Source organism: Strongylocentrotus purpuratus, unplaced genomic scaffold, assembly GCF_000002235.5.
Source record: "Strongylocentrotus purpuratus isolate Spur 01 unplaced genomic scaffold, Spur_5.0 spur5_scaffold_5, whole genome shotgun sequence".
Taxonomy (NCBI): domain Eukaryota; kingdom Metazoa; phylum Echinodermata; class Echinoidea; order Camarodonta; family Strongylocentrotidae; genus Strongylocentrotus; species Strongylocentrotus purpuratus.
In genome coordinates this window covers 42,355,640-42,367,930 of record NW_022145611.1, presented here as the reverse complement: position 1 = coordinate 42,367,930, position 12,291 = coordinate 42,355,640, and the positions used below count along the sequence as shown (strand labels likewise).

The following is a 12,291-nucleotide window of genomic DNA, read 5'->3' as shown; positions in this document are numbered from 1 at the left end:
AGGTAACATTTTGGACAATTCCCAAAACAGATCATTAGACTTACAATAGTAATTACTGGAAGGTTGCACAGAATATGAAGATTGAGCGTTTATGATGATATTGAGATATTTACATAGTTTATAGTACATACAAGTTGTCTCTCTATTTAGCTCTCTTTCTCTCTCTCTCTCTCTCTCTCTCTCTTTGATGAACAAGGTAACATTTTGGGCAATTCGAATTTTTTACTCATGTTGAATAGTAATTATTGGAAGGTTTCACAGTTTATTAAGATTAAGTCTTTATGATGATAGTGAGATATCTACATAGTTTTTGGTATACAAAAGTTTACTTTCTATTCAGCTCTCTCTCTCTCTCTCTCTCTCTCTCTCTCTCTCTCTCTATCCCTCCATCCCTCCATCCCTCCATCCCTCCCTCACTCCCTTCCTCCCTATCTCTACCTCTTTACAGCAAATGTTTCATCGACATATACTTGTAAAAGAATTGTCACGTGAAACCAGCATTTTGAAATAAAATACTTCTATATGTAACATATACTGTGTAGCAAGCAGATCAATAACTGATGTTGATTGTAAAGACCTGAATTGTTGACCTACATGACTCTATGTCTATTAAGTAACTTTCTAACTTTGACGACAACATACTCAGTCACACCTTGAGCTATGCTGAAATGATTGCTTACTTCACAAAACCAATATACAGGAAACTTAGATCAAGGTACAAGTCTAAGTATCAAGTCAATAACCTACATTCTCGTTCAACTATTGAACTTTCACATTCCACTTTTCATCTAAAGTTCCAAACACCTTCTAGCTACTGTTTTCCCCCAGACATAATTCATGTTACAGGTTGGAAATATACTTGACTTTCATGTTTTAAAAGAACTTTTCATTTAGCCCTATTCAGATTTTCAGTTCACCTTTTGCGTAAGGGTTTGGTAGTAGATTTAATGTCAATTTTGACCATGTGGACAATTAAATGAGGTTACATATGACTAAATAAAAAAATAGATGTCTAAATATTCAGTTCAGAAATATGTAAAATGATACCAATTTGATATTGTCAGCAACTGCTAATTGGGTCATTGTATATTTGAAATGAAATGTCATCACATTAATAAATGTTTAAAGGGATATGGTAGCTGGTTCCTTTATTGAATCATGCATATTTTTGTCAATAGTACTTATAATCATCAAAAAGTGAAATAGCACAGTAACAGTTCTTGTTGTTATGCATTCGAATATGAACTCCCTAAAACGGATTCCTTGTTTTCTTCTTCTAGTATAGTGACCCAGATATACGTTAGGATGTGAGTGAGTGATGGATTGTTTTAATCCTCTTATTATACACCTTCCAGATTAACCTTCTTTCCTGGTTCCAATTGTAAAGTGTGTGAGGTCTGGCATTCAGTTGTCAAGTGGGCATGAAATAGTTTTTGCTCGTGACTGATGTTCTCTTCCAACAACTAGTCCATTTCTGCCTTTTCTCTGATGCAGTTTTTGAATTCATTGCTGGGGTCTTGATTGTGTGACTGACTTGATCCACACTTACAATAATAAGCAACATTTCATATTAAAAGCTTGAAGAGCACATTGTGGCATTTTATGTTCCTCTTTCCCTTTTTATTCACCCCTCATTTTTTTTTCATCTTTTATAATGAGTTGTCATTTATTCTTTTGCTTTCCAACTCTTTTTTAACCCTTGTCTCCTTACTCATGTATTCATACATCTTGTAGAATGTGTATTTAAAAAAAGTTGTACTATGATAATATATTATATGATGACAGACTTCTGGTGATAGTCACTAGAAATGCCGTTTATTGTATGCAAAAATGGTTTATCATTGAATTGACAAATTTAACAGATTTTAAGATATTATTTGATTTCAACAAATGGCCTGGGATGTTTTGTACATTACAATGCAAACATGCCTCTGGGATTTTTCACTTAAGTAGATTCACCTCTCTCATGGCTCATTAGTTACTTAATGTACGTCAAATGAGCTGACAATATCATTGTTCACAAAATATGATAGATTAGATGCATTGTGAATTCCATGTTTTGTTGGTGTTATCGTTGATGTCATGCTGGTATGTGTCATAAAGAAATACATGTTATGCTATTGCAGCTACACTCCTTCTCCTAATCTGACAAGTTTAAAGGTTGTATCGAGTTGTCACATGGGACAAGTGATAGAATGAAATCAACTCAATTTATTCAACTTTTATTTAAATGATATCAGAAAATGATTATATAATTGAATCAAACGTTATCACAGGAACAATAAGAATGCAGAATAATGCTTCAAATGTATATGTTGAAAGTCTATACAAAACTGTACTTGAAAACGTACAGAAGTTGGGTTCAGACTTTAGATGCGTGTACATACCTAAAGTAATATCCATGTTTTACGATTGTATAATGTTTATGAGTTGTGCAAGATTACCTTTAATATGTTTAATATATGAATATGAAATTTCTACTCACCAAGTCTTGTTACAAAGTCATGATAAATGAACTGGAGCATGAAATCAGTAGTATGTTTTTGTTAGTTTGCCAAAAGTCTTTCTTTTGAAGTTTGGCGATTTCTTCACTGTTGCCTAATTTATTCAAACTTCAAACATTAAGATGCCGCATATGAATATACAGTCATGCTAACAGCATTTCGTCAGTATCAACCAATGATAATTCCCCTTTTAAACTATAATGATTTATAGTTGAAATTTAAACGCACTGAGTTCCAATTTTTCCCGAAATAATTTGAAAGCACAATAGAAATAGATGTAAGTCCAATGGAATTTTTACAAAAATAACAATTGTAAACATGTCTAGGGTGAAATCTTCTGCAACATAAGATGAGAGATCTTAAAATTTCACACTAACTGCAATCCGAATATAAAGATTTTGTTTGTCCAGACAAAACAGAACTGGCATAAAATTTTCTAGGTATATTGCAGTAAATTTAGAGACCGAATTAGCCTTACAACTATATCGTCTGTTAGAAACCAGAAGGGGTTTACTTTTTTCTTAAAGGTTTTTATTTAATGCCCTTCTGGTACAAAAGAGATGAAATTTAGAACTAATTGACAAAATTTACTTCTTTGGAAAAATTCATGGAAGCAATAGGGTGAATGAAAAAGAGAAAAATACCTAGATAGAGGACTTTTATTATCTCACAATCTTTCTGGTACATTGAGCAATAGACCAGTTCACGGTTAGCACATCACTGCAATGACCCCGAATATCCACAGATCTTCAAAACATGAAGACGTCCCACTTTGTACATTTTGAAATAATCACTCCTACAGCGATAAATAGATAGCCTTTGTTTCCCCTTTTCAAAGAATACTTCCACCTGTGTATCATGGAGTGCACTGAATGTGCATGAATGAATAATAATCACATAACTTTCATGAGGACGCATCCAGTATTGCGTCTCCGTGTATTTCAAAATTTGTTCTGCAATGACCTTTATCTGCTCATGCTCAGACTGCAACCGTGAACTGGCTTATTATGAAATGCGGCAGGTTGTTGGAAAGTAAATGGCTCATTACGTATGTCAGATTGAGTTTCTTTATTGTAATTAGACACTAATAGGTTGCAGCTATTTGCATTGAAAGATTGTAAACAAAGTTCAAAACAAGCCGTCTAATGCTAGTATAAAGATCTGTTAACTTGACTTTTATGCATGTAGGATTGGCACAGATTACTAATAATGAGGATGTTTACTTCTGGTAGCAGAAGGGAAATCAGAGTGAAACTCGTTTCATATGGTCTAGTTTAATTTATACAAAAAATACACCTGCCAGATATATTGATGGTCTGCACATGATTTCCTATGAATTTTTGTATAATTATTAAAGAAAGTCATATCTCGGCTTATACATACTACACTCTTATCAATGCCTAAGTCAATAGCACAGAAATACCACAAAGAGATGCATAATTTGTGCATACTCAAATGTGTGTTGACTCTACATATACATTTTATATCTAGCTCATGATCTAAATTATTTTTTCACCTCTCATCATAGATCTATCTTCAGGAGACAGATACAGAGAGGGAGAGAGAGAGAGAGAGAGAGAGAGAGAGAGAAAGAGAAAGAGGATTCCAAAATACTGTACTTCAACTTACTATTGTTAATGCATTGCTATTTATTAATCAAAAGTAAACTAAATCTTCAAAGTTTGGGGGATTACCAACACTACGACCTTGATATACAACCTCATAGTTGACATGATTCTATTTGCCTAAACTTATAAATGGCATAACCATGCATAAAATATATACAATCTAACTTTAATGCTGGTGGTCATGACCTGTCTGTAGGAAGTGTCACTCCTCTCCTGAATTATGTGAAAATCATTAACCCAGACAAAACTCATCTGCAAAATTACACATTCTTTGATCTTTAACAGGACGGCTTATTTATTTGTTTGTAGAAATGGAAGGAAACCTTAAGGAGGCCAAGATTTCCCTCAGAGATACACCGTTTCCTTTCTTTATCAGAATCAATCGTAAATATTTTGATTTGTGGGAATGTGCTTTATGTTTGTGGAAATCCTTTAAAGATAAAATCGAAAGGTTACCTCCGTACAATGATGAAATCTCTTTAATTCATATAACTTTTGCAACTATATGTGAGAAAAAAAAACATAGGAATTCATGTAAACTAGTTATACATTACATTACTTATTGTAATTATTTGAGTTAGTGTTAATAATTCCAACTATAACATCTCATGGAATCTGATCTATCAAAATTAAAAGAGGTAGATATTGCACCTTAAAACATATATAAATACCTGCTGATAACTACTAAACTAATATGGGCAGTTTTACATTGAACAAATAAACAAAAGATACCAATTTTCGTAAACATTTATAAACACTTCTTGTGGGATATTTCTAGTCATAACTTAACAGTATCACCATTTAGATTGTGAATGGGAAGGAAATAGTCACATAAAACAGATAACTGTTCCCTTTCATGTCATAATAAATCAAACAGGTGGTTGTGAAAAGTGTTTTATGAGTTGAATATGGCTAGAATATATCTTATCTTCCTACTAATAAATTTAAATCGGATGGATGGAAGTCATCATGGTGCTCAACTTTGATCAGTTTTGATAACCTGCAGTGATGTATTCAAAAAGAGATCTCATGTTTAGCCATACAACTACATCAAATGTGACACCTTGTAATCTACACCTTGACACCTCAACATCATAATGTTCTTGAATGAAAGACCTTGGCGTGGACCTATAAAACAATCTGATATATGAGAAGGGTGGTTTGAATTGTTTCATTCATTTCAATTCTCTGTCAATTAACAAATGATTGATATGTAATTGAAACACTGATAAAGTCTAGTTTAGTGTGTAAGGTCAGTAGTTCAAATTCATCAATATTAGATAAATGGAAAAGGGGATACCGTTGCCAATTTATTTTATGCTTGAGATAATATATAAGTTTGCTCCTTCTTAACACTTTCCAGAATCCAAGCGTGAAATAAATGACTTTTTTGGTTTGAGGTCAGCTTCGTTTAATGTTTCAAAACTAGAACAATTCTCAATTTCTCAATGGCATTACAAATGTAACTCTTTGCTTTGCTTCAACTTCTGAAGTTCTGTGAAACATTAAAAAGTTTAGTTTTTATTACCTATGTCATAATATAACATCATAAGAATTTAAATATAGATTATGAATGAGTCAAACTCCAATCAGAGTCAGACTTGTAACATCAATGTAAATCAATGTAATTGATTACTACTATTAATGGCTGTTTTAAGATGTAATGAGTGTATCAGTTTACAATGAGAGGAATCATTTTGTTTGTTTCAGGTCCAAACCAATGTGAGCTGAACTGTATGCCCAAAGGGGAACACTTCTACTACCGCCATGCAGAGAAGGTGATCGATGGAACCAGATGTGGGCCAAACACTATTGATGTCTGTGTGGATGGGGTCTGCAGGGTAAGACTAAGACCACATCATATGTTTCTCTCTCTCTCTCTCCTCTCTCTCTCTCTCTCTCTCTTTCACTCTCTCTCTCTCTTTCTTTACATATCATTCAGAATATTTGTGTGTATGAAAGAAGTGCTTTTGTGCTGGACTTAAATCAAATCTGAAAATAAGTAAATATTTGTAACAAATATTACATGGTCTGTAACAGATGGATAAGTAAGAAATGATTACAACAATTGTAAACAGGTTCCTTTCTCTCAATGTGTTCCCTGTGTTTATAATAAGGAGAAGAAAACAGCAACAACCTGTACAATTAGTCAACCCTGTTATGTACTTTCAGAAGTGTATAGGCCTAATAAAAGTAACCATACAAGTAACCATATATGCAGCAAATTGTGATCTAGAGTGAGCTATGACTATGAGATTTTGGATGAAGTGTTATATTTTTGGAAAATACACTCTCTTTTAAAAATCCTACTGAAATCAAGGTCAATAGCCAAATAAAACACATATACCTGACTTACCACAGGAAAAGCCTGTAAAACTATCAAAAGGCTACCCCAGCAAACTACCTACAGTGATTGTTAAAGGCCAAGTACCTGATTTAAAATAAAACATGAATAATGTGTGTGTGAATCATATTCATATTTGGAATATCAAAAGATTCTGAAAGACATTTATTCATTCATGAAATGAGGTTAAGAACAGAGAAGATCAAGGTATAATTTGGATCATGATAATCATTTTCCATCTTTAACTTGCTTCTCACTCCACTTCAGAGAGAGAGAGAGAGAGAGAGAGAGAGAGAGAGAGAGATATATGTAGCAGCCTTATTAAGCATCTCTGATTAATCATGTGCCCATTTGTATTCTAAACCCAACTTAATTGAACAGAACCTTTTTGAAGGCTAACAAAGCTGTTAATGGCTTTAATATCAAGCATTGATTGGATTGCAATGGGTCTGGCGGGGTTCATGCTCCTGCTTAAACTTGATACCTTGCCCATGGCAGGATGTATCTATACAGGAGCATTGCAAGTGGTTTGATTCTGTGTTTCCTGAAAGTACAAAGGAAATGGGTCCTTTAGAAACCGCCACAACAGGTTCACATGTCTGCTGAACCCCCCCCCCCCCCCCCCCCCCCTACATGATCTGTGATCAACTTCAAACTTTGACTCAGGAGTCAGAGCCTGCAGAAGTAGAAAAATCTTGTGAGGAAAATGTGAAGTCAATGTTTGAATGTGAAAAATTGAAAATGGTTCAGATTATACAACTAATCATTTAACCAATTCCCTATTGAAACTGGTGGTCCCTGTATTAAACTAATGGAAATGAGAGCATTCAGTAGTTAACAGGTTAGATGCGTCATGTTCAAGCACAAAGAAATTTGAATATTGAGGCTCAAATCTCAAGCATATGCATTAATTGTAATCAAAGTAAGAATGACAAGTTTTCAAGAAAAGCCACAGCCTTACATTCAAAATTGATTTCCATATGTTATTAAAGCAGTGTATCATGTTGAGCTCACTATTGGTGAATACATGACAATACTGGTAATGCAGCCATTATTAGTGATTCACCTAGGCAACAGCACAATCATGGTGTGACAGACGTTCACCTGACTTAACTCTTTCAGTAAAAGTCATTGTCAAGATCGATGAATCAATGAATGTAGTCTTTATGACACTATTTCATTGGGATTGTGAAATATTATCTGATGGGAGCCAAAAGGACGTTAAATCTTTGCAAAATGATCTGAATTAGCTCCCTTTTACATTTTGTGAGATAAAATGAGCTCATTATGCAAATCAATGAATTTCACTTTACAGCAGTAACAACAAAAAAATGGACAGGAATTGTGAGTGATTTAGCTTTTAAGAGCTCCAAAAGTGCTCTGGTGAGTGGCAAAAGAGCTCAGGTAAATGAATGATCTGAATTAGCTCCCTTTTACATTTTGTGAGATAAAATGAGCTCATTATGCAAATCAATGAATTTCACTTTACAGCAGTAACAACAAAAAAATGGACAGGAATTGTGAGTGATTTAGCTTTTAAGAGCTCCAAAAGTGCTCTGGTGAGTGGCAAAAGAGCTCAGGTAAATGCAATAAAATACTTTTATATCACTGCGAAACAATAGCACTTATAAAACACCCATAAAGAGATTCTTCGAACAGAGAACTATGTTTTACACTGCTTTACAGTATACCCATCCAAACTTCTTGTTATCTTGTTATATGTATATCATACAAGCCTCATATATCTCCCGATAATGGGCCAAGAATTGAGGACTTGGACGAATCTAATATGTGATCTGTACTTTAGAGATAAAGATGTGGTTTCAACTTTTGACATAGATTAATGTATACTCTACTCATGATTGATCTTCTAAAATATGATAATTCAAATTCCCTACTGTATCAGAGATGGATCTGGTGAGATAACCACATTGTATAGAAAAAGGTTGTGACCTATTTCAACTGGTAATGAAAATGAAAAAACAATTATTCTATTTTGTTGAAATAAGGTAATAAACATGAGTTATTTGCTTGGTTGATAAGGTGTGCCACCAATATTTTGATTCTCCAAGTTCATCTAAGGTTAAAGCTATTGTTGTGTTGTGGTATGGGCATTACCCAAACCACAGAAAGGTGTTGTTACACTCAATAATAATTTTGTTGTGAAAATTATTTGAGCTCTCATACACAGTTGCGGGAGAAAATTAAAGTAAATGATTTCATTTATTTGATGAGCTGGCATATATGTGCCCTTCTGGTTCAAGATGCAATTCTTAGTATCCAATACACTAGACAAGTGCATCGAGGTGTATTAAAAACTATAATATTTCATATCATAATCTTTTATTTACCAAACGAATAGGTATCAAAACTAAAGAGTAAAAGAGAAAGAAAAGCCTCCCTGTTTCAATCATCAAACAATTGTTGAAATATCTTTGAATTAAATCCTGCTAGTAAAGTGAAAATAGAGCTATAAAATGCTCTTGCGGTTAACAGGTCTTTTATTCAAATAGCTCATTATTATCTCTAGTAGGAGGATGGCTTATCTAAATCAAACGATATAATTCTGTTCGTGGGCGGAGGATTTGTGTGGGAGGTGTTTCTGCAAGGATCTATCAAAATCAGCAAGGGAATATGCCATGTTCCAATGCTTGTTTTAATGTCTTTTATCATGGTCTTCACACTGTTCAACATAAATATGTATATTGTTACCATCAGAACTGCAACATTCATGACCTATTTTCAGATTTAAAAGAAAAGTGAAACAGCTTTGTTCTGTGAGTTATAGGCTCTAAATAGAATTAGTGTGGGTACGTCCCTCAGACTTGAAATGTGTTTGGACCTAGGGTTTGATAGTCTCATTTGATCAGCATTGACAATGAAATGTGTTGTTTCACTCATGAAATTATTGAAATTGAGAGAGCCAATCATCACCATCTATTCTCATGGAAAACTTGTCTTTCTTCAGTAAATTCTTAATGGATTCATTAACTTTTAAGTACAAAATCATGAAATAGGTATTAAGATGGATACAGCTACTGGAACACTATAAAAAATTATCTAGAATAGATTTCTTTGCAAAATATATTTATAAACTGCTTGCCACCATAAATGTTTACACATAATGTAGTTGTTCTAGTTGTATAATGTTCCTTGTTGATTGATCAATACTTTCTCTTCTGCATCCTAGGGAAAGTGATCTGATTCAATATTCTTGTTTTTGCATTCATAGTTTCACTCCAACTTTTATTTTTAAACAGAAATCTATTGGCCCTGCATTCACATGATATTTTGAATAAAGTATGCCAACATGTAGTCTATCCTCAATACTTTCATAGTTTGGTGGACATAAGCATAGGCTGACATACTTCATATTTCCAATATGACTTTAATTTGACATATATCATGGGAGATATGTCAATGTTCAGCCTCAAGCTCGAGTCTTCTGTTGTTTAGTTCTTTTATTCACTTTTCTTTAATTTACGTTTTCTTCTTAACTATTCCATCATGGATATACTTCCTTATTTAGAGGAGTGGTCATTCTGAATTCAATTGACAGCCCATTGCCAAGGAAGAGAACAGTTCATGTTTCATCCATGTTTGAAATGTGACCCTCACTTCAGCATGAATTCTTGGTGGTATACCATGTCAAAATGCTCATCATATTATCATCTCTTCCAATGTTACTTGTGGGCAAGACTCTCATAGAGGCATCACTTTGGTTATCACCGTCAACCTCCCTGTGTTTTGGGTTCAAGTTACCATCCCAATTTTGTATATTGTGATTAAAAATAAATAGTTAATTGATTCTGGATACTGGAGTCAGCATTCAACTTGTTCAAGAGATCTATGGGCATCTATATTGATCCAGTCCAGGACATTTGCGTTCGTTCATGTGTTCCACAAAGATAAATTGAAGGACAAAAGATTCAAATGTGGAATTATTATACTCAAATATTTGGCTTTTTATGAGCTTTAATCCAAATATGTGCAGAGAAAGAGGCATTTGGCATCATTTGTAACTTCTGGCATCAAGGGATTATATTTTGCGGTTTTCTCAATGATATACATGTCATGGTTATACTTTGGAAGGGGGATATAAATATAAAATAAACATGTATATTCCCCCACCATCATCTACTTGTCTCTACATGGCTATTTTAATAAAAATTGAAGTCCAATTTATTTTTTATTGTAATGTTAAGGTCGAGAGATTTGAATTACAGTGTGGGAGCATCTTACAAGTGAAACAAACTAGAATAAACTTTTAAAAAGTGAAAGGTTTGTTGAACTTGATTAAATTGAATTGTAATGCACACATAACATTTATACATTTGTAATGCTATGGGTTCTTGTATTAAACTTCAATAGTCAATATCTGCCCGACTTTGTATCCAGAACACATCTTTCAAATTCTTAAGTTACATTATTACTCCAAGCAAATGCCTTAGTGTGGGGGAGTATGTTTCAGTCAATAGCCCATCAAAATATCATTCGCTATAAGACCCAATAAGAGGGGCAAAAGCACCAAACAAAAAAGAGGAGATATATATATATATATATATATATATATATATATATATAAGTATGAACGTCCAAATACCCATGTCAATTCTCCTTCACCCACCTTTGACATCATTTGAACTTTGTTCTACTTTGCTCAGTATTTGTTAACATAGCCCATTGCCTGCGTGAGGTATGGCACTCATACAACATTGTGACAAAGTCTACACATGATACCAACAAGAATGTCATTGTTTTCTTTGTTCTGGTTTGATACATGAACTATATGAAATTTTTGCTGTTGTGAAACTGTACTGACTGTTCACATTCTCCTTTTCTCCCACTTTTTCCTTCTTTGAGATTGAAAAAAATATAACCTAAATGAAATTTAGAATATTTCATGTCAAGTGAATATTGAAGGTAAAACAAAGTTTTGGTATGGGGTCATGAATTTGGTTCAAATGAACAAATTGGAAGCATACGTGATTTTACAATATTCAATGATCGTTGTCGCGGTTGTAATCGAGTCTAGAGTGATGACATTGAAAATAATAAACTCTTTATGTTGTATAGCTCCCCCACAAGGCTGATATTACTTTAGCTTTATAACAATGTTTCTTGACTACAATCGACCAATTTTATATTCCTGTTTGAAAATTATATATCAGCAATGCATATTCTGAGATTACCATAGAATGGCCTTAGGCGCTATTTGAAATATTTGAAATTTACCGGAAGCACTGGTAAATTTTTATTTACTTGAAAGCAGAAGTGTTTTAGGGGCTAGATTTTCTAGTGCTTATAATACATCCAAAGGGGCATCCAAATATATCAACATTTTAAAGAATCACTATCCATCCAATTTTCAAAATTTCCCAAAACTTTGCATAACCTTTAAGAAGTCTTCAAAAATGTGACAATGAATCTTGTACTCATTATGTCTTGATCAAAGTAAAGTGGAATGAAGAGGTCCAGAGACACAAACAAAGAAAGAAAAGAAAAAAAGACAGCTAGAATATGAGGACAATGGGCATAATCATTTCAGTACAGTAAGGTGTGAACCAATATCTTATCACTTGTGCAGATAAAATCTTCAGTTTAAGAGTTCGTTTTTAGGTGAGAATGAAAATGTTTCCCAACAAAGTCATGCAAACATTGAATCATTCTTCTTAATCTTAGCTGATAATGATAAGGAGTAATTGATACAACAATCATATCAAACTTCAAATAGACCTTTTGACCTTTATCTTTGGTATCAAAAATGTATTCTTGCTGTTAATTGAGTAATGAAAATGTTCTTCTGGTGGAGGTG

General features: G+C 33.5%; 1 protein-coding gene across 4 annotated transcripts in view; it reads left to right on the top strand.

Moving 5' to 3' along the window:
- The window catches only part of LOC584177 (papilin), a 111,556-nt gene that overhangs the window by 41,697 nt on the left and 57,568 nt on the right, over positions 1–12,291 (top strand). For all 4 annotated transcript variants that reach the window (XM_030998546.1, XM_030998547.1, XM_030998545.1 and 1 more), the window contains exon 5: positions 5,843–5,973. In XM_030998546.1, coding sequence (XP_030854406.1) covers positions 5,843–5,973 — 131 coding nt within the window. The remainder of the gene's footprint in view (positions 1–5,842; positions 5,974–12,291) is intronic.